Raw genomic sequence first — 21,436 nt, 5'->3', positions numbered from 1 at the left:
ATTATGAATTTATAAATATATGCATAAAAAAAAAATGTAATTATGAATTTATAAATATATGCATTTAATTGATAAATTATTTTGAACTAAAATCACTTTTTTTTTTGGTTATCACATATTTTTTTGATCGAGTAAAATTGATAGGAAATATTTGATTAAATGCTTATTTAAATGTTGTTGAGAATTAAAATCTCTACTGCCACTCCGCCTTACAGTTTACAGAGATGGTTCGTGGCGGTCGACTTCTCTACTACCTCCTCATCTCCCTCGCCGTCGCTCTCATCACCTACAACGCCATAATCTCCTCCACCGCCCCCGGCTTCCCCGGCCGGCGCGGCGGTCCTTTCTCCCGCTCCTCGTCATCCGATCGGGTTGAGAATCGCCGGCGGCTGTTCCACACCGCGGTGACCGCGTCCGACTCTGCCTACAATGCCTGGCAGTGCCGGGTCATGTACTACTGGTTCAAGAAGGCCCGAGAAGCCCGGCCCGACGCGGAGATGGGCGGATTCACCAGGATCTTGCACTCCGGCCGGGCTGACAATCTCGTGGATGAGATCCCCACCTTCGTCGCCGATCCCCTCCCTAATGGAATGGATCAGGTGATTCAGCTTCACGCCTCTTTAATCGCGTTAGGGTTTTCCTTTTGGGGGCACTGTTAGGGGTTTGGGGATCGGCATTGAGTCCTCTTGAGCGACGAATGAGAATTTTTTACAAACTTTAAGTAGCGAATTCCCCAGGTTGCATTTATTGCCTCTTTTATCTTTAGTGTTTAGACTGATTGCTGCGAACAAGTATGATCGCTCCACCAGGTATTTGGTCTTAAAATTCTGATTTTTCCTTCGAGATATACTACCAACGGTTGAAAAATGATGGCTGCTACATAATACCATTCTATGAATTGGAACTGGAAATGCTACAAAATCAGTTATCAACTTCTGATACTTCGGGCGCAGCTTTATTAAGGCATATGTCTTCAACTTTGTTGGACTGACTTAGGGGTAGGAAACTTTGCCAGTGTCAATTTTATGCTACAAAAGTTATCAACTTCAGATAGTTGGGGAGCGAGCTTTAATAGTGGGTATATCTTCAACTTTGCTGGGCTGAATTAGGGGTACGAAACTTGGCCAGTGGTATCTTTAGTCAGAATTCTTAGCTTCACTTGAAGGTTTTGTAGGATGAAAATTGGAGTTTGGTGGACGTAAGTGGTACATAATTCATGCTGTGTAAAGTGCAAAAATGCATGTTCCTCTTGTAACACTATTAGCATCTGTTGTTGCATTGGTAAATCAATTGAGCTAGGTTGATGATGTTTGCTTAGAAGATGCCATAAAGCACATCTGAATCTAACAATACTCAGGTCTTGTGACATAAAAATGTCTTTATTTGCTGAAACTGTCAATTTTATTAATTGAGCTATCTTCATGATCAAGCTTCTTTATTTTGCTGTTATAGGTATTTTTTTTGCCATTGGTTATTGTTTCAATGAGCTTCTATTCAAATAAACACTAAGGATTTGTCACACAATCTCTTTTCTATATTCTCATTGCCTTGTCTACAGCATTATATTCATGTCATTACACAATGCAAGCCTTTTAAATTAAAAATTAAAAGAGACAACATACAAGTGGCAAGAGACAAGAGACAGATGACCAAAAATACATGCTATTGCTAACAATAATAGAAGCATGGTTTTACAGTTGACATGACTTCCTTTTGTATCATGTTGCGGATCAGTTGCTGAGCATGTGCTGAAACTGAAATAACCTTTTCATCTGGTTAACAATGGTGGTTGCTATCATCTTGAAGCAAACACTACTTGTACCAGAATTACTGCTTTCAAGTAAATCTGATAATCACGAATCTACTTTTTTTTAATGTAAAAAAACACGTTGGATTTAACACTTTATCATGATATACCTTGAATAACTTAGGGCATAAAAATTTATGTTAAGTTACATAGTTATTAATGCAATGAAAATTTTGAATTATTTTATGGAGTAATTTTACTTACTCCCTTGGTGAGGTTGAAATTGACACTGTCTTGTTTGCTTCTAACTTAAAGTGAGAGACAATAGAAAAAGAAGAGCAAGCCTTAGCTCCTTGACAACGATCCTTAGGAACCTAACAATCTAGGCCTCAAAGATTCTATTGGTGAAATGGATGCTTTGCTTGCAAGGGTAAAAATAATGACATTGACCCTCTCAAACCCTTGCATTGGACCTCTTTAGAGACACCTCTTTTGGAAGTCAAACACTTTGTGAAATGCTCAATTTTGAAAAATGAGTTCCATTTATTCTTAAATCTTTTAATTAATGTGACAAGGTTCTATTTTTATCACAGGGGTATATTGTTCTCAATAGGCCTTGGGCATTTGTTCAGTGGCTTCAGAAAGCTAATATCCAGGAAGAGTAAGAAAAACAGAATCAGAAAGAGCTTGATGTATTATTTGTTGATAATTATTTATATGACTGTTATTCTTAAAAATGTTTCCTGGCCAATTAATTGGATCTTGCCTTTTGTTTTGAGTTTTTATTTGGAACACATGCCAATTTTCAAAGTTTGGTGAATCATTTAAATTTTGTTCCCAATCTATTTATGTGCCCAACAATCTGATTCTGAATCATTTTGTTGATTCAGTTTGTCTTGTTTAGGATGTTTTGGGATTGGAAAGCCTGAAAACTCACATTCAGGTGCAAGCGAACTCACACAAAGATTTCAATCTAAATGAAATCAGTTTGTTCAACATTTTGTGTGTTTTTGCTCCCAAGAAATGATTATAAAATTATCTTTCTAATTCTTTTTAGGTTGGATAGGACATTTTAGGAAGGAAAGACCTAAATCTCACATTTCCAGTGAAATGAACTCACACAAAATTGTAACCCAAAATGAGTCAAAAGGATAATTCTATTTCATCTATTTTTGCACCCAAAAATCTGTTAACTCTAAATTTAGTTCTGACTCGTTTTGGATTTTTAAGACATTTTAGGATGGGATATGTGCCCCACATGTTGGATTATTTATAACTCCACACAGGATTTTAACCCAAAATGAGTCAACAAGCTACTATGAAATTTTGCTTGCTCAACATTCTGCCATTTCTGCACTCAACATATTATTTATGAAATTAGTTTGTTAACTCAAAATAAGTTATCTAGGACATTTTAGGATGGATTAGATCTCAAAATCCATATTTTAGGTGGAAATGAACTCACACAATATTCTGATCCAAAATGAGTCGACAAGTTGATTCCAGATGTAGGGTGAGGTTAGATTGAGAAAAAACTGACATGGGGTGCAATTTAGTAAATTTTGGAAATGGGGTGTGATATAGTAAAATTGAAAATAAATGGCGTGATTCAGTTATTGCCCATGTTTCTTTCTCCTTTTTGTGCAGATATATCTTTATGGCAGAGCCAGACCACATCATTGTCAAACCCATACCAAACCTTGCTAAATTTGGTTCTGCTGCTGCATTCCCTTTCTTCTACATTGAACCCAAAAAATATGAACCTGTTCTGCGTAATTTCTACCCAGAGGATAAGGGTCCAATCACAAATATTGATCCTATAGGAAATTCTCCTGTCATAGTTGACAAGGTATTTTTCATTCTCTCTTATTTTTTGCCCAGTTCACATTTTTAATGAACATCCTGTGTTTGGCTTTAGGCATCTCTCAGGAAGATTGCTCCAACATGGATGAACATCTCTTTGGAGATGAAGAAAAATCCTGAGGCAGATAAAGCATTTGGTTGGGTGCTTGAAATGTAATTTCTTGATGTCTAAATTGTCATGACTCCCAGAGTCATCAAGCAAAAGTCATATTAAATTTCTTTTTCAGTAATTGTGTGATATTTGAATAAGAATGTTGAATATGTAGTTGTAAGTTTCTAGTGATTCTGTATTTTGTCTTGGTTGAGTAGTAATTCATTTGTCGTTTCCAAGGTATGCCTATGCTGTGGCATCTGCTCTTCATGGAGTTGGAAACATCTTACATAAGGATTTCATGATTCAGGTATGACAACTTTATTATGCACAATATGCCACTTTGATTTTGTGGATTTACTAATTACTTTTTTCAATCACTTAGCCTCCTTGGGATGTAGAAGTTGGTGATAAATACATTATCCATTATACGTATGGATGCGACTATAATATGAAGGTATATTTCACACTCCACTGTTGACACTATTCTCGAAGTGCCAAGTTAGATATACTTTTTAGTTATATCAAATGTACACAGAGCTCATCTTCTTTTTTTTCTCATTTTGATCACATTTCCCAGGGAGAATTAACTTATGGAAAAATTGGAGAATGGAGGTTTGATAAAAGATCATACACCAGTAAGCCTCCACCCAAGAACCTTCCTTTACCACCTGCTGGAGTTGCACAGAGTGTGGTACGGATTTCTACTACTTCAATCTCTACTGATTAAACTTCAGCTGACAGATTTTGTTGCTTTGTTAGATCAGTTAATAGCTTAGATCAATTTGTTTAATTCTTGAAGAGTCATATTTGATATTTGTGCTAGTAAAGTATTTAAGTTGTTTGCCCAGGAGTTTGATACATGCATTTCTCTATAATAATACAATACTACTGTCCCTGTCTGTTCCACAACTAGGGTGTAGTATCACAGTGGAAATCAGAAGATGAACTAACTCTAGTTGGATCAAGAGTAGGCAGTTGACACTAGATAACATGATCTGACATCCATCAAGGTTGGAACAAAGCATAATCTATTATTATTCACGTTGGCAAAATACCAGCTAGTACAACTGGCTGTCAAATGGAAGACACTTGTATGAGGTAGAGAGAGGCATGAGTGAAACAGGACAGATCCAAGGAATCATACCAAAATCAATCCAAGTGTGATGTGTTTTTAGGTGAGAAAGAGCTAAAGCAACAAAGTCATTGAATCACTAGTGGTTAACCAACATGCCGTATGGTACTGGACTGTTGGATGACCATTCACTTCCAGGGCCTATAAAGGGGAGAGACTCCAATTATTTGGTGTTATCTTTGACTGCATTAGGCAACAAATATTTATCTGGCTCGAACACTCCTTGATTTCACATTGTGCTATAAAGGACCTGAGTATGCAATCTTGAACCCATCTTGCACGGATTTACCATTTCACCCAAATTCATTCCGTACATGTACATCTTGAATGGGGACCCAAACTGATTAAGTAATCATAGGTACCTGAAAAAACCATCAGGTTGCCACTTCTAATTATAGACATGGATTCTGTCTCAAGTTAGTGTAGCAAGACAAGGTCTTGAGGATAAGCTGACTTGATTAAGTTGTGGGTTACTTATGCTTGTTTCATTTTCTGAGTTTTTTCTTTCTCTTCTATGTTTGCAATAATTTCATAGGATTCTTGAATTCTTATGCTCAAACTGAGTTGAAATGCTGGTGGCACTTCATTTTTGCCTGTTACTGCGACAACCACTTGCAGTCATGCTAAATGCCAAAGCTTTTTAGGGAACTGCTTGGTGTTTTGGATTACGAATTTGTGATAAACAAATTTATAATAAGTTCGTGAGTTGTGACATATACAGGTCGGCACGAACTTCTGTTCATGGACGTACAGATTGCTTTCAATCTTATAATTTGTACTCTTCTTTCAAAAAGATCTTTTGTTTTCTTTTACTATTTCCTCAGGTCTGTTTTCTGGTTTCTCCAATTTTTTCGTAGGCGACTCTTGTCAAGATGGTAAATGAAGCAACCGCAAACATACCGAACTGGGATATCTTGTGAAATGCTAATAGCAGTCGAGACGAAGCATCAAATTTCTTGTCGAACCAAAGTAAGAACTTCATCAAATTTCTGCGACGGATAAGCCGAGATATGTTTATCTCTACGACACGGGTACACGAGTATAAGAGCGTAAGAACTTCGTAAATCTTTTTTTGCTTTGATTAATGTTTAGCTTATTTGTGCATTTGGAGATTAATTTTTGTGTCTCAGTGTTTATTACATGAAAGTAAAACAAAAACAAAAAAAAAAAAAAGTAAAGCAACATCATGTTGTAGGGTAGGAAACATTGTCTATTTCTCATACAGAAGGTTTGTGATTGTTTAGTTATCGTTCAGTAAATAGCTGAGAAAATACTTATTTGTTGGAATGTTTATATACTTATTTTGTTAAATTTAATAAAAATTATATGTATAAATTTCTATAGTGAAACTTTTATAAAGGTGCCACGTCATCAGAAAATCCAAAAGAGATGCACCTCTTCTGTTTATTTTTTTAACATAGTTGTGAAATAAAACTGAAGATTGTTTTCCTCAACAAAAATAAATTCTAAAACATATTTATCACTAATTCATATTATATGTATTTTAGATTCACAAACACACACATATATATCTTATTAAAAAAAGACGATTGAAGTATTAAAAATATCCGAAGATAAAGTTGGTGACTTTACCTAGTTTATAATTCTAATTTCTAAGGCTATAAATTTTCTCATTATCAGTAAGTAGGATAGGACGACTATGCTACAGTCAATGTACGGATAATAATATTTTTATTATTAGGAAATGAAATTTTTTATGTATTATTCCAAAAAGTCCATACCAAACCCTTGCCAGATGCCATCACCTAACCGCATCGACTAACCATGGGTGGTTAACTTAACCCGACTTTTCAAATTATGGCGAATCCAATTCCTCCCCACTCCCAACCGCTGGCTAATTGACCCGGCTCGATCATTAATTTGGAGGTCACAGCGGAGATTTGACCCAATCCGGTTCAACGAACCGGAGATTAGGAAAATGGCCACTTGATCCTCATCCAGCCTATTTCTACCCGGGAGCAGTCACCTTACCGTCTCCCACTGAGCGCCGTCGCCTACTCCGGCCGCCGACGTTGCTGCCGCCCTCTTCGCCTCGCCTTCCTACCCGGCGCTCCGGCAATGAACGGCGCCGCCTCGATAGCCTCGTCGTAGCTCGGCGGATCGTCCCTCTCCGCCCCCCTCGATCTGTGTTTCAGGTACTCTTCTCGGCGAATCTTTGAATTTTGAACACCGATTTCTCACGGGGATTTCTTCCTTTTCAGTCCGACACGCTGTTTTCACGCTACTGATTTCTTTATCGGATTTTTATGGGCATTTCGCTAGTTTGCTTTGATTTGATTTGTTTTTCAGCTGAATTTTCCGTTCTTTTCCCCAATTTTTTTCAGCCGAAGTTTGCTCCTTTTTTTTGTTTGAAAAAAAAATAGATTTTTGCAAGCGTCAAAACTTTTTTTTTTTTGCTCGACCACAAAAACTATTTTTTTAAGGGGGAAAAAAGACTCGTCTTCTAACGGTTTCTTATCAGATCCGACGGCTTTCATTCCATCTAATCGCTCGCAGGCTCAAATCGCGGTCGTCAAAGCTATGGAAGTTCTGCTACCGACGACGCCTCCCCTTCCTTCTCCGGCCTCGCTACCGTGCTCCGCCGAGGCCCTCGCCGTCGCTAGCCTCTCCCTACTGGTAAGCTCTCGTATTCCAATTCTTGCTCGTTAATCCTCCTCGAGTCGCTGTCGTCATCTTTCCACTCCGAGCGCTATCTTGCGCCGGTGCGGAATTGAGATGGAATTAAATTTAGCGTTCTGTGGCGGTCCCCACCCCAGTTGGGCAAAATCGTCATTTTACATTTCTGCGAAGGATGGACGGCGTTGCTGTTAATTAAGAAATGCTCGGCATATACCGCGGAATATTCCCTTTATATTTGCGTAGCATCTGTACTAGCTCGGCACGTGCTCACGTGTCCCGTCTATTTTAATTATCTATTAATTGGGTAATAATTAATAATTAATTAATTAAACAAGTTTTTTTTCTTAATTCCATTTCTTTCTTAGAAAAAATTTAATCTGTTGTAGAAGGATGTTTGGTCACCGTAATGTCTACCCTACTTGTGAGGAAGAGAGTTGGTTGAGGGAATAAAATGATATTTCTTTTAATATGAAGAATTGAAATTTACAATTCTTTTTGCTGTGTTTTGCAATATATTCATCAAGATTAGCAACGACAAGAAGAATATATGTTTAGTTCCTTTGTTTCTCATGTATATTTATAAATATATATATGATTGATATGTCAGGATCCAGTCTATGGCAAGGTTTGCCGTCAAGTGTTTACGGAGAAATATAAAGGAAAGAATGAACGAAATGAGCCTGCCGATGCCGATGGCGAAGATGGCAGTGGCAGTGAGGATGAGGAAAATGTGTACGACGAGGATGGTGGTGCTGAAGAGGATGATGATGGAGAGGGATATGAGAACCCCAACAATAATAATAGCCAGAAAGATTCTGGCAATGGTGCTGGAGGTGAGAATGGGGAGGGCGAGGATGATGAGGACGGAGAAGGAGATGATCCCGAGAATGAAGAAGATGATGAAGAAGATGATAGTGACGATGATGATGAAGAAGATGAGGAGCAGGGGAATGGTCATGTCGACAAGGAAGAGAGGATAGAGGATGGCGAGGAGCATGACTACAAGGAAGAAGAGGAAGAGGAAGAAGACGAAGATGAGGAAGCAATTCAACCCCCAAAGAAGAGGAAGAAGTGATGGATATGTTTTTGCACCTTGACATTGTGGTGGTTCAGGAGATAGTGTTCCTACTGCATTAGACAAACTTTGTCACAAGTGAGAATGTTGCTTTGAGTTGTTTAAACAAATAAGAGCTTCATGCCCATGCATAAAAATAGTTGGGCTTTATAAATATAATTAAGAGAAACAGGGATGAATGTGTTTATCTTAACATGGATGAATTCAGTTATTCAATACATATATAGGGAAATGCAGCAATAATTTAGAAATGCTAAAATTCAGGATAACATTTATTTTATCAGGATTCACCATTCAACTTGAAATATATTAAGCTGATGAATAGTAGTTCATTTAATTCCTTCATTAGTTTTTAAACTTTTCATGTTCGTCTGAGTTACTTAGCTTGCTGATCAGTATTGCTCGAGTGACGTGCCAACGAGATCTATCCATCCAATCCCAAATCTCGCTTAGATTCACTGCCTATCATGTCGATGTCGTCCAATCACAAGCCTCCTTTAGATTTAGTGCCTTCGTGTCAGCGTCATCCATCACCGCTGTTAGTGAGCATTACCTCTTCCTTCGCATAGCACATGAGCAGTTCGTCAAGCAAGCAATGGCCATGACCTCCCCCTCTGCCGCAGCAGTCCTGCAAGCTCTCTCGTCTCCTTCACTCTCCTCAACGCCACTGCCAGAGGACTATTGCCACCTCGGTGGCTCATCGTCGCAGCCGCCGCTGCGGCCCCCCAAGAAGTCTTGGATCTCCGGTGTCAGGGGAGGCGGCAACTTCATCGACCTTGAATGGCTCAACGGCTCATATTTCCTTCCCCCTTCACTTTAACCTCTCAATCAATCATCAAAATCAAAATTTGACACTTGAAACGCACTATGCGATTCTACTATCTAACATCCAGATATGGGTATCCTCGTTTTATCTCAAAGAATTTGACCACAACATCTCTTGATGACCTTTAAGGTGATCGTCAGAAGAATCGATGAACAGTTGACCTTTTCGCAGGCTTTTAGGAACAGAAACCTCGAAACACACTTCTGATCAGTACTGATGAACAAGTTTAACATACCAATTCAGCAATACAATGGCTTATCACCACTCGAGCTTTGGAGATTGACCAGTGTATCTGAAAGGAGGAACGAATGCACATTATTCATTTTGATCTTTTGACAGAACGAAATGGCATGGTCAAATACATTATAGATGACATGATGCAAAGAAAGGAGAAAAGGTATCAGCAGTTTTAGATGTTTTTGCACAGTTGAATATCCAACTGCAAACTCTGACCTCGTTGGTAGGACAATTAGAACAGTTAGTTATACACGAACCAGTGTCATTTTGAAGGATGCAATCAAGAAGATTAAGCGCAGTAACAGTTTCATGATAACCAACCAGTGTCATTTTGAAGGATGCAATCAGGAAGATTAAGAAATAACAGTTCATGATAATGAACAGATGCTATATAATATAGGCATATGATGTTATCTGACTAAAAACTGACTAAAAAATAAATGTTACGGTTCGCCACAGAGTGAAATTCTGGGTCGGGGCAATCATGGTGTGGTAGCTTTTAAACATTCATCCAAGACACCTAACAATCAGTAGTAGTTTTTCATGAGTCATAAATTCCCATCAAAATCACCATGATGGAAGTAAGCAATTCATACATCACATCTGGAAACAAAATTTCCTTCAATTCACAAAAAAGTAAAACATTTTTTAGACAGCATACCTTTTGCTTATCTTAATAAGGACTTATTTGAAAATGAAATAAACATCTTTAGTTCATGTCCTAGTCATCCATAGTAAGTCACTCCTTACAGCACAAAAATACAACACAGCAATTATATTTCATTTTAATGTATAATATGATACAATTAATTTTAATTATACTTGATGATGCAGTCTCAAATATAAAAGGATGATAATAATACAATGTATTATAAGTTAAAATGTACCAAAAATGTTTTGTTAAATTCTAGGCTCTTATCACAATCCTATAAATGTCTTACTAACATTAAGTGTTCATAAGTAATCTTGATCATGATAACCTTGGATTCAGTAGCATAGTTCAGCTTCAAATAAATGAAATTTGAGTGTAGTGCAGTTAACATCTGCACAATCTTGAAAACAAATGAACCAATTTTAGGATGACTTTGGATACCTAGTGAAGGGAAGGATATTGCTTTCGCTAATATTAGTTCACATAAGGATGTTCTATATCTTTCTCATTTACTCTAAAATTCTAGATTATTCTCAGATTTGCTTTCCATTCTATAATAAAAAAGAGTTACCATGATTTTGATATTTTGAACAATGCACAAGTGCTTAACCACGTTAAGTGTATTTGATCTAATAAGTTTTAGCAATGTACAACAATAAACAGAGATCTGAATTCCAATTTTCACATCAGAATTTAAGCATTCAAACATACATAAAGTTATATCAAGCCATCCGTTTTAATCGGCCAGCAATGTGCTCTTTTGTAATGATTTATTTGGTTAAAAATTTATGATTGATGCACCAGAAATGAAGAGTAAAATACCTTGCTATCCTCACTATCATCACAAACTTTGCTATCATTCCATGTTTCATTGTCAAAAAATGAATGCTTCAGAAACAAAACTGAAAATGTTAAGAAAGCTTACCTTTTCTTCTCCTCAGTCAGCGGGCAATTCTTTGTTCAACCTTCTGCTCACTGTGTACTGAATCTGTTAAGGCATAACTCTGCAATTTTTCATTGAACAAGACTTGTGGATCCTTCTCAATCAAAGTCCCATCCTTCCTATATGCATCCTTTAGAAACACAGCCCAATTCATCTCGGTGCCAGCAAGATAAAATGCTCGAGATTGCTTCAGTAGCATCTGGTAAATAAGCTTGGTGAGGCTGAATTCCTCTTTGAATTCAACAATATGATGGATCGAAGCCCTTTTCTCCAACGTCAGGCTCAAAAATTCATGAATCACACCAACTTGATACTTCTCGGCCTCCACTGTCCATGGCTGCAATGCTGAACCATCAGAATAAGGTGACACCAAAGGAAGAGTAGTTATGGAATCCAGCATCCACTTGTCGTCCTCCTCCAAAGGTAACGCCTTTCCATGACGGATGGGGAATTTAAATGTCCTACGAACCCGGGCTTCGTCAGGAACGAAGTCCCTCTCCAGGGCACTGACGGCGAGGGCTGGGTCCCATTCAACGAGCTCGAGAACATTGCGTCCGTCGCTCGGATCGACGGCGACCCGGAAGTATTCTGGATACTTGTGGATGCGATCGCGAAAGTCATCGGGGAGGCCGAAGAGGAGGCGACAGAGATGGAGTTTATCCAGAGGAATCCGGCGGCCAGCCGAGAGCATGAGGAGCTTGCGTACAGTGGCGACACGAGCGGCCTCCATATCATCAATGAGTTTGATCTCCTCGTCGAGGAGGGAATCCATGAGCGGCGTGAAGGCGAGGTAGGGTTTGGAGTCAGGCGGGAGGCGGGGCATGTGGAGGAGGAGAGGGTGTTTGGCAGCAAAGCGGGAGACTTTGCGACCTCGAGAAAACCCTAGCTCGCGATAGAGTTTATCGGCGTCGGCGAGGGGGATGCGATGGCCTGGCAGCCGAGAAAGGTAGCACTTTGTGCGGGTTATGAAGCGGAGGAAGGAGTCGCGAAGGACAATCGATTCTAAGGCAGGGATGATGAGACCGGAATCCTTCTGGATGGGGGCGACACGGGGGCTCTTCATCTTCTTTCGAAGCTTCTTCCGGCGGCGACAATTGAGGAAGGGTAAAGCCGAGGCGGCGGTAGCTGTGGAAACTCTGCCGTCGGGGAGGGAGGAGAAGGCTCCATGTGAGAGAGGAAGATTAACGAGAGGATTCCAACGCACCAGAACAGCGCGAAGCCTTCTGGCGCCGGAGAGAAGAAGCGCCGCCGCCATGGCCTCCGCGATCGCCGCAAATGAAGGGCTTCCGCTTCCAAGTCATGTTGTAGCCCAAGAGATTTCGTTTAATTAAAATCATAATTTCTTTAATTTACAGTAATATTTAGGGAAATAATTTCAGAATTTACGACTGTATTTCCAGAATGATCAATAATATTTCAAAATTATTAAAACACCCTTAAACAATTTGTCCAAAAAATGATTAATGACGTTGAGGTGATGGAAAATAAAATAAAATAAATAAAAAAAGAAAGAAAAGGCATTAGACAACACAAATAAACTCCCAGCTACAGATTTCAATTTTAATTATATTTAAATGGGACTTTCATTATACAACATTAATTAATTAAGTAGTAGTAGAATTGCATGCATTCTACAGAATTGAAATGAGGAATTTCACCAGGACGTCTCTTGATCATTTCTGGAGATGGTTCAGTGCATCTGAAAAGATCACAGTTGAATTCATTAAATAACTTTAATTCAAATCAATACTTTTACTGGATTGACAAATTGCATCATTATCGATGATATACTTCTCTAGTTGGAATAAACAAGTATTTCAGGAAATATGACAGTGGAAGTGTCAAAAATTTGCATGACAAGGGAGATTCTAGACCAAGATTTTTGCAGATACAATCTCATCCAACTCAGACTCTGACCATGCTCAGAATTCACTTTCTGAACAAAGAATAAACTCAACGAAGCAGGAGAATGCGGGAAGTGATCAGTGTCATTTTGAAGTATGCAGTGAGGAAGATTAATAAATTACAGTTTCATGATAACGAGCTGGTGTCATTTTGAAGGATGCAATCGAGAACAATAAGAAATAACAGTTTTATGATAAAGAACCAGCGGCATTTCAAAAAATGCAATTAGGAAGATTAAGATACTAAACAGTTTCATGATTAAAAACAAAAAAAAAACAGTGTCATTTCAAGGGATGCAACCAGGAAGACTAATTAACAGTTCCATGATAAAGAACCAGTATAATCTTGAAGGACGCAATCAGGAAGATTAAGAAATAACAGAGTTTCGTAATAATGAACCAGTGTCATTTGGTAGGGCGCAATCAGGAAGATTAAGCGATACTAGTTTCATGATATTGGACCAGTGTCATTTTGAAGGATGCAATCAGGAAGACTAAGCAGTACTAGTTTATGATATTCAACCAGTGTCATTTTGAAGGATGCAATCAGGAATATTAAGAAGAACTAGTTCATGATATTGAACCAGTGTCATTTTAAAATATGCAATCAGGAAGATTAAGCAGCTACAGTTTCATGATAGTGTCACTTTGAAGGATGTGCAGGAAGACTAAACAGTTACAGTTTCATGATATGAACCAGTGTCATTTTGAAGGAAATCAGGAATATTATAGTTCATGATATTGAACCAGTGTCATTTTAAAATATGCAATCAGGAAGATTAAGCAGCTACAGTTTCATGATAGTGTCACTTTGAAGGATGTGCAGGAAGACTAAACAGTTACAGTTTCATGATAATGAACCAGTGTCATTTTGAAGGACGCAATCAGGAATATTAAGAAGAACTAGTTCATGATATTGAACCAGTGTCATTTTAAAATATGCAATCAGGAAGATTAAGCAGCTACAGTTTCATGATAGTGTCACTTTGAAGGATGTGCAGGAAGACTAAACAGTTACAGTTTCATGATAATGAACCAGTGTCATTTTGAAGTAGGCAATCAGATAGATTAAGAAATAAGTATCATGATGATGAACAGATGGTATATAGGCATATGATATTATCCAAATAAAATATATGTATGGACAACAAAGTAATCACATATTGAGAAACTTCTGGTGGCCATTTTAGGAACAGTCTACTGATGGTACACCCAGTGAAATTCTAGGTTGTGGCAATCACAGTGCAGTAGCTTTTAAATATTCATCCAAGAACATATGATCGATGCACCAGAAATGTGCTCTTTGGTAATTCTTTTATTGGTTAAGAACATATGATTGATGCACCAGAAATGAAGAGTAAAATACAACACTAGCACGGATATGTTCATGATCATGATGAGTCCATACCTTTGTGTTCCATGAACAAAACCAAATTAACATTCCCTGGCATCATCCTATAGAAGGTTGCTATTGCCGTGAGCCAAACCGACCTTGCTATCCTCAGTATCATCACAACTTTCATATCATTCCATGATTTATTGTCAATAAATGAATGCTTCAGAACCAAAACTGATAATGTTAAGAAAACTTCTCCTTCCTTCTCCTCAATCAGCGAGTAATTCTTCCTTCAATCCTCTGATCCTGGATTCTGAATCTGTCAAAGCATAACTCTGCAATTTTTCATTGAACAAGACTTGTGGATCCTTCTCAATCAAAGTTCCATCTTTCCTATAAGCATTCCTTAGGAACACGGCCCAATTCATCTCGGTGCCAGCGAGATAAAATGCTCGAGAATGCTTCAGTAGCATCTGGTAAGTATGCTTCGTGAGACTGAATTCCTCCTTGAACTCAACAATATGATGGATCCAAGCTCTCTTCTCCAACGTCAAGCTCAAAAATTCATGAACAACACCAACTCTATACTTCTCGGCCTCCACTGTCCATGGCTGCAATGCTGAACCGTCAGAATAAGGCGACAACAAAGGGAGAGTACTTAGAGAATCTAGTCTCTTCTCGTCGTCCTCCTCCAAAGGCAACGCCTTTCCACGGCGTATGGGAAATTTAAATGACCTCCGAACACGGGCTGCGTCAGGAACGAAGTCCCTCTCGAGAGCACTGACGGCGAGGGCCGGGTCCCATTCAACGAGCTCGAGAACCTGGCGTCCATCGGTTGGATCGGCGACAACCCGGAAGTACTCCGGATACTTGGAGACGCGATCGCGAAAGTCATCAGGGAGGCCGAAGAGGAGGCGACAATGATGTAGTTTGGCCAGAGGAATGCGGCGGCCAACCGATAGCATGAGGAGCTTGCGTACAGTGGTGACACGAGCGGCCTCCGTGTCATCCATGAGTTTGAGCTCCTCTTCGAGGAGGGAATCCATGAGCGGAGTGAAGGCGAGGTAGGGTTTAGAGTCAGGCGGGAGGCGGGGCAGATGGAGGAGCATAGGGTGTTGGGCGGCAAATCGGGAGACTTTGCGACCTCGAGGAAACCCTAGCTCTCGATGGAGCTTACCGGCTTCGGCGAGGTCGACGCGATGGTCAGGCAGCCGAGAAAGGTAGCACTTTGTGCGAGTTATGAAGCGGAGGAAGGAGTCGCGAAGGACCACCGCTTCGAACTCGGGGAGGGGACGACCGGCGTCATTCTGGGTAGGGTCGGCACGGGGGCTCTGCACCTTCTTTCGAATCTTCTTCCGGCGACGACAACTGAGGAAGGGGAAAAGCGAGGCGGCCGTACCCGTAGAAACCCTGTCGTCGGGGACGGAGGAGAAGGATCTATTCGACAGAGGAAGATTAGGAGGAGGATTCCAGGGCACCATAACAGCGTGAAGCTTTCTGGTGCCGGAGAGGAGAATCGCCGCCGCCATGGCCACTGCGATCGCCGATTCAGCGAAGGGCTTTAATCATCAATGGGCCGTTTCCACTGGTCGCGGTTATAGCCCAATAACGAATTTTCAATAGAGAATTTCTTTAATTTTATATTAATTTAAATCGACGATGGAAATAAATGGTGATTTAGAAAATTTGAAGTAATGGAAGAAAAGTATAAAACAATTTTTTACCATTTATTTCACAATTTAATAATAACATATTCAATATTCACAAGTTTCATTTATATTATACTCACATTTTATTTTATTTTATTTTATTTACTGACATAAACATCCATCTATTTTCTATAATCTATATTTTTCATGCCCACAAGACTACACCAAAGTAGAACATGTGGACGTTGACGGGTCAAACAAGGCCGGGACAAGGAACTTCCTCCCGCGGGCCCCATACGCGTTGAAGCTGGCCCCCGTGGCCGGGTCCACCAGCAGGTCTCCTGGGTACCCCGGGTACGCTCCCTTCGCGTAGACCCCGCTGCACGCCGTCGCCGCCTCCAGCGGCGCCTCGCTCGGCCCCTGGTAGAAGCCGTCGCCGAACGGATTGGTGGCGGCGCCGGCCAACATGCTTGCCAGGTTGATCACCATCCCGTCGGCCCCGACGTCGCCGTTGGGCGCCACCAGCGGCGGCGTCTGCGGGCCATACATCGGCTGGTGGAACGGCCACGCGCACTGTCCGGGGCACTGCGCCGAGGAGTCCCCCACCCATATATACACAATCCGACCACTTCCGGAGGCGGATGGCCTGTGGGACCCGCACCGGCTCATGCAGAACCGCTCCACGGCCACGTCCGCGGCCGTGAGCACCACGCTCAGTGCGGCGCCGCCGCGGGCCGCCAGGGCGGCGAGGTCAGCGTCGCGGAGGGATTTTCCGAGAGAGTACGACTCGTCGACGATCTGCCGGCCGAGGGCGAGTCTCGGCGGAGGCGTCTTGGAGGCGGCGTAGTACACGCGGAGAGTGTTCCACCAGGTGCCCACCGACGGCTCGAGGCGGTCCTTCTGACCGGGGAGCGGCGAGAGGGAGTCGACGAAGTCAGAGAGGACCGCTCTTTGGGAGGCGGTGAACTTGCCATAGAAGACGAGATTGACGGGGATTTGCCCAGTGAGAAGAACTCCCCTGTGGTAGGTCATGGCGAGCGGCTGTCCATTAGAGCCGAGAAACAGAGCAGGAAGCAACAGAAAGCAAACAAGCAAAACAGAGCACAGCGAGAGCGCTGTAGTAGAAGAAGAAGCCATAGCACTGTTTTCCGAGTGGATAAGCACCAAGTACAAGCGTTGCCGTATTTATAGTGGTCGAAGGAAAGAGAGAGGAAGGCGAGGCGATAAAGAAGAGGCGCCTGCCCATGGGCCAGGTTGACCGAGCAGCTCAGTGGATGGCGTCGGCAAAAGCGACCATGGTCGATCAAGAACAGCGTTCCGTTCGATCGGGTGGATGCCAATAATTCTTGTGACATAAACGTTACTGAAAGATACAGCTGAGGGTGCCCCTACTGCTTTCGCTGTCGCAATTAAGAATCCGTCGTCGTTTTTTGCATGCTAGTAATGATCGAGAGCGGGCCAGGCGAAGGCGACGGGAGGTCAATTCCTGGGAGCAAATATGAAGCAGATGGAATCGGAGGCCATGGATTGGAGTGCGTGAGAAGCGAGTAGAACAGTGCGTCAAACAGAGTCTCTGATACGAGAAGAAGAAGAAGAATCATGATGCACCTCGTTCTTATCCACTTGACTATCTTTATTATTTTTGCTAATGCTAATGCTAAAATAGACGATCTCCCATATCGAGTGAAGGGATGTGCTCTCAAATTTTTGTCCCTTCTTCTTCTTCATCGCCTCATTGCATTGCAGCCGTCAAACGAAAAACGTTTAATGTTTGATGTGTTTGGGGTTTGAGTTGGAGGGTAGTGAAGCTGCCACGCAGTGCATTGGACCGGGACACGCGAGCAGAGACAGCGGCGTGTCTGGTGTAGGCGGCACCTGCATTGGAGACGATAGACATGGGACGGTGTATTATGCATTATAGCTGGCTACTTAATGGGAGCTTGATGCTACTGCTACCAGATTGTAGTATTTATATAATAATAATGATGATGATAATATAATATAAGGAGCATTTTTATCGTCTTAATAAAATTGTTGATTGGAGAATCAAATTACGTGAGCCAATAATTGATACAGAGAGTGATCCGCAAGCTATGATTTGCATGCAAAATTAATTTGCTTGAGTTTGATTGACATCAACTGGTACACGAACATGAATTGATAAACACAGAGTCGATACATATGTCGACAAAAGGTTCAAAGAAAAATCAAACCCTACTACTACTTATGCAACCTTTCTCGATAGATCCATCCCACAACCGACGCATTTCAGAATCACAGTGTTTGTGGTTGGATCAGGTTCTATGACAAACTTAACATTCAGGGAATCTCTAATATTGCGAAGTGTTTGTTTCTGTGCCGTATGGTGTTAGCTTCCCGCAACCCCTGGAAACCATTAAAGAACATGTCAGATTTATTTTCATTTTGTTTGGTTTTGCTCAACCTACTTAGAGCAACATTGAAGCAACTTTAACACCAACATCCTCAGGGAGTAACATCTCAGGTTTGTTGTCGGAATCTTCCATGGTATCCATTTCCTCAGGTTTTGGATGGCTTGTTGCAATATCTGCAGAAATTAAGCAGCCAGTTGTAGTTTCCGTAACAAGTGATACGCCGTAGCCGGTGATCTGCAAGGTGGATTATGCAGAATTAAGCTACAAAACAAATAAGCATCCGCATGAATATAGAAAAACAAGAGGAGCCATCTAGGTTGTTCATGGTTAAACATCAAAGCTCTAGCAAACTATTTGGAACAAGCTCCGTTAAGATTCATTTGGGGTGACCAAGATTAAGGTCAGTTGAGTGCAATTAAGTCAACATTCATTGAACTGAAATGAATGATCAAGGCCATACTTGAAAGTCAAAGCAAGCCAATTGTTGATGCAAGTGAGTGATTTAACAGTGAATCTTGTGTCCCAACTATAATCAAGCCCAACCCGGATATTATAACTAAGCTAATGGATATGAACTGTTGGATATTTATTCGTAGTACAAGATCCAGATTCCAGAATGACAGATCTAACTTCCCATGCATCAATGTGTCATTCATCAGCCAAATTGTAATTGCTCCGTGCATATTTTTCAGTTCTCACAAGAAGTAAATATTATTGGCAGCTGTATCAAACACATAAAAATAACTACGTGCTCCCAACAAAGTTAAAAACAAACCAGTAGTTACCAGGTCAAAGCTCACACCTCCTTACTGATGATGATTGTAGTTACATGACTCAAAGAAATCAGAAATCTAATCTGATCGTTTAAAGTGTACTTTAAGACAAGCATATTTTAGCACAATAAGCTCATGCTAGAAAAAATTCTGTGCAAAGGATACTCAGTGGTATGAGATGCTGCTTTTCAACTTGCCAAATATTCTAGAATCACATGTGTATCAAAGAATTTGGCAAACTATCATAAAGATGAAATCATATATTTAGGCAAATAAGAGGTTACTAATAGGAAAACTAAATTATACCTCCCACCAGATGGACCTGATCTATGGTCAGTAAAAATATGAACATCTGGAATGAAGTGATTAAAAACTCCACGAGCTGCATATATCATTCGACTCCCAATTTGAGGGGATACTCGTGTGGAGAGTGTCACTCCTCTAATGCTCTTGACCATTCCTTCATCAACCCAATGGGCTGCCTGAATGTTTTAGTTTATTTAAATAAACAAGCAGACATGAATTTATAGATTATGTATTTGTAAGCAGACATGATTTATAGCTACATAGATTATGTATCAAGAGTCACTGTTAAGGTGTTTGGACAATTGGAACACCAAGAATAATCTCACCACCGCCAAGGGGAGGAGCTCCCCGACTCACAATTTTCAACTCCAAACCATATAATGGAATGCCAAACCGCTTAAGCATATGTAGTGTTGTTGCACGGAAGGAATCAACAGAAGGATCTTTAGAATCATTTGTAATTCCTTTTTTTTTTTTTGGAAAAAAAATGATTATGACACTTTTTTCACAAAATAAGTCACAAGCAATGTCAGTCATAACCAAATACAATATAGGTAGTCGTAGCAGCTGATTTGTTTTTGTCGTGATTGACAATGGAACTAAGCAAATGAAATAATTAGGACCATTAATTAGTAAGCATTCAGAGACTTTATTCTCTTTTTGTGGGAATATGAAGTATCACTGATCAATATGTACATGTGTACACACACACACACACAAGATAATCCTTTTCTAAATTTCTTTTAAAGTAGAGAGGCATAAACTTCCTACCATATGATGTATAAATTCTCATGAAAATAGAAACATTTTTTATTAAACTAGGCAGGTAAAAGAACTATCAACTATCTTAAGTCCATTCTCTGAAAGATTTAAAATAACCTAGATAAAGATAGGTTGATAGTTTAACTTTGGCTAAAAAAATTATCAACTAGTTTCCTGAACAGAAGATACCAGTTGAACTTTGGCTAAAAAAACTAGTGAACCATCTAAGTTGCAGAAAGCTAGAAACTCGGTGGTTCCAGTTAAAACTGTCGATGATTCTTTTAATCCAACAGCAGCAAGTTGAAAGATACTATTACTTACAATTTCCCCTCGATAATATCACCAAAAAGTGAGGAAACGAGCTAACCTTTGAGCGTAATAGACAGGTATTTTTTTCCCAAACAAAGCAAGAAGGATTAGCGGCTCAAGGAAGTACCCGATGGAACGACTGAGGCCGCAGTCATTACTTCCCTCCGACCAAAACTCCCGGTATCTCAGTTTCGTTCCTACACAAACCAAAACGCAAAAATTGTCAGCGAAATCGATCCGAACTCACAATAAAAAAAATAGAACCGGGCAGATTTCCGGCGGACGAACCTGTCTCGTTGATCTCGATTGTGCAGTCGTCGGATATCTTCTCAATGAGGCGGAGCAACGAAACCTCATAGGGCCGGAGCCCTGGAGAAGTCTCGTCGAAGTGGATATCCTCGATGAGGATTGCGTTGGTTGACAGAGTCGCGAGGAGGAGCCTCTCAACTGGTGTATTCCCTTCAGCTTCATGTACGGCGTCTTCCTCATCTTCCCAGAGCGAAAGCGAGAGCGCTGCTTGGTGCTCGACGCCGGTGGGAGGCGGCGCGAGAGGCAAGCGAAGATGAAATCTTAGCTCACGCTGGTTCAACCTGAACCGTTCCGGTTCAGAATGGATCGACCGCGTCGGGATGGACCGTAATATTGCGTCGACTACTCGATGACCAAGTTGGGCTGAGCCGAGGCCGGTTCGGCCCTAAGATAAATGGGCTTTTTCAGTTTGGGCTGAGCCTCCCCGGATAATCCATCGTCTTTCTTCCCTTCGTTCCTTATCCGTTCTCCACTCAATAATAATGC

The 21,436-nt window shown here is 40.7% G+C and overlaps 5 protein-coding genes and 1 pseudogene across 5 annotated transcripts; 2 read left to right on the top strand and 4 right to left on the bottom strand.

Annotated features, from left to right (window-relative positions):
- Positions 1-224: 224 nt before the first annotated feature.
- On the top strand, positions 225-5,988 carry LOC141839076 (hydroxyproline O-arabinosyltransferase 1-like). The gene is made up of 8 exons (XM_074726734.1): positions 225-599; positions 2,341-2,408; positions 3,395-3,596; positions 3,666-3,763; positions 3,942-4,011; positions 4,087-4,158; positions 4,282-4,395; positions 5,694-5,988. Exons 1-8 carry the CDS (start codon positions 225-227, stop codon positions 5,754-5,756), a joined length of 1,062 nt encoding a protein of 353 aa, XP_074582835.1. The 3' UTR covers positions 5,757-5,988.
- A 774-nt stretch (positions 5,989-6,762) lies between these two features.
- LOC141842437 (uncharacterized) lies at positions 6,763-8,769 on the top strand. The gene is made up of 3 exons (XM_074730643.1): positions 6,763-6,992; positions 7,354-7,473; positions 8,084-8,769. The coding sequence occupies exons 2-3, from the start codon at positions 7,378-7,380 to the stop codon at positions 8,549-8,551; spliced, it is 564 nt and encodes a 187-aa protein (XP_074586744.1). The 5' UTR covers positions 6,763-6,992; positions 7,354-7,377; the 3' UTR covers positions 8,552-8,769.
- Positions 8,770-11,196: 2,427 nt separating this feature from the next.
- On the bottom strand, positions 11,197-12,490 carry LOC141841490 (protein WHAT'S THIS FACTOR 1, chloroplastic-like). The gene has a single exon (XM_074729665.1). It carries the CDS (start codon positions 12,462-12,464, stop codon positions 11,208-11,210), a length of 1,257 nt encoding a protein of 418 aa, XP_074585766.1. The 5' UTR covers positions 12,465-12,490; the 3' UTR covers positions 11,197-11,207.
- Positions 12,491-12,755: 265 nt separating this feature from the next.
- On the bottom strand, positions 12,756-15,987 carry LOC141839156 (protein WHAT'S THIS FACTOR 1, chloroplastic-like). The gene is made up of 2 exons (XM_074726837.1): positions 14,522-15,987; positions 12,756-12,908 (listed from the first exon to the last, which is right to left on the bottom strand). Exon 1 carries the CDS (start codon positions 15,976-15,978, stop codon positions 14,719-14,721), a length of 1,260 nt encoding a protein of 419 aa, XP_074582938.1. The 5' UTR covers positions 15,979-15,987; the 3' UTR covers positions 12,756-12,908; positions 14,522-14,718.
- Positions 15,988-16,157: 170 nt separating this feature from the next.
- On the bottom strand, positions 16,158-17,272 carry LOC141839157 (protein PHOSPHATE-INDUCED 1 homolog). Its single transcript, XM_074726838.1, has one exon. The coding sequence runs from the start codon at positions 17,233-17,235 to the stop codon at positions 16,318-16,320; it is 918 nt and encodes a 305-aa protein (XP_074582939.1). The 5' UTR covers positions 17,236-17,272; the 3' UTR covers positions 16,158-16,317.
- A 2,327-nt stretch (positions 17,273-19,599) lies between these two features.
- Positions 19,600-21,225, bottom strand: LOC141839160 (putative RNA 3'-terminal phosphate cyclase-like protein; annotated as a pseudogene).
- Positions 21,226-21,436: the final 211 nt, after the last annotated feature.

Source organism: Curcuma longa, chromosome 11, assembly GCF_044706935.1.
Source record: "Curcuma longa cultivar G26 ecotype Majalengka, Jawa Barat chromosome 11, ITB_CL_G26_1.1, whole genome shotgun sequence".
Taxonomy (NCBI): domain Eukaryota; kingdom Viridiplantae; phylum Streptophyta; class Magnoliopsida; order Zingiberales; family Zingiberaceae; genus Curcuma; species Curcuma longa.
This window is presented reverse-complemented; position numbering and strand designations above follow the sequence as displayed.

Coding starts and splice junctions, on each gene's coding strand:
- LOC141839076 (XM_074726734.1), top strand. CDS start 225: ATGGTTCGTGGCGGTCGACTTCTCTACTACCTCCTCATCTCCCTCGCC. Junction 2,409..3,394: donor AAAGCTAATATCCAGGAAGA/GTAAGAAAAACA, acceptor CTTTTTGTGCAG/ATATATCTTTATGGCAGAGC. Junction 3,597..3,665: donor CTCCTGTCATAGTTGACAAG/GTATTTTTCATT, acceptor GTTTGGCTTTAG/GCATCTCTCAGGAAGATTGC.
- LOC141842437 (XM_074730643.1), top strand. CDS start 7,378: ATGGAAGTTCTGCTACCGACGACGCCTCCCCTTCCTTCTCCGGCCTCG. Junction 7,474..8,083: donor TCGCTAGCCTCTCCCTACTG/GTAAGCTCTCGT, acceptor TTGATATGTCAG/GATCCAGTCTATGGCAAGGT.
- LOC141839156 (XM_074726837.1), bottom strand. CDS start 15,978: ATGGCGGCGGCGATTCTCCTCTCCGGCACCAGAAAGCTTCACGCTGTT.
- LOC141841490 (XM_074729665.1), bottom strand. CDS start 12,464: ATGGCGGCGGCGCTTCTTCTCTCCGGCGCCAGAAGGCTTCGCGCTGTT.
- LOC141839157 (XM_074726838.1), bottom strand. CDS start 17,235: ATGGCTTCTTCTTCTACTACAGCGCTCTCGCTGTGCTCTGTTTTGCTT.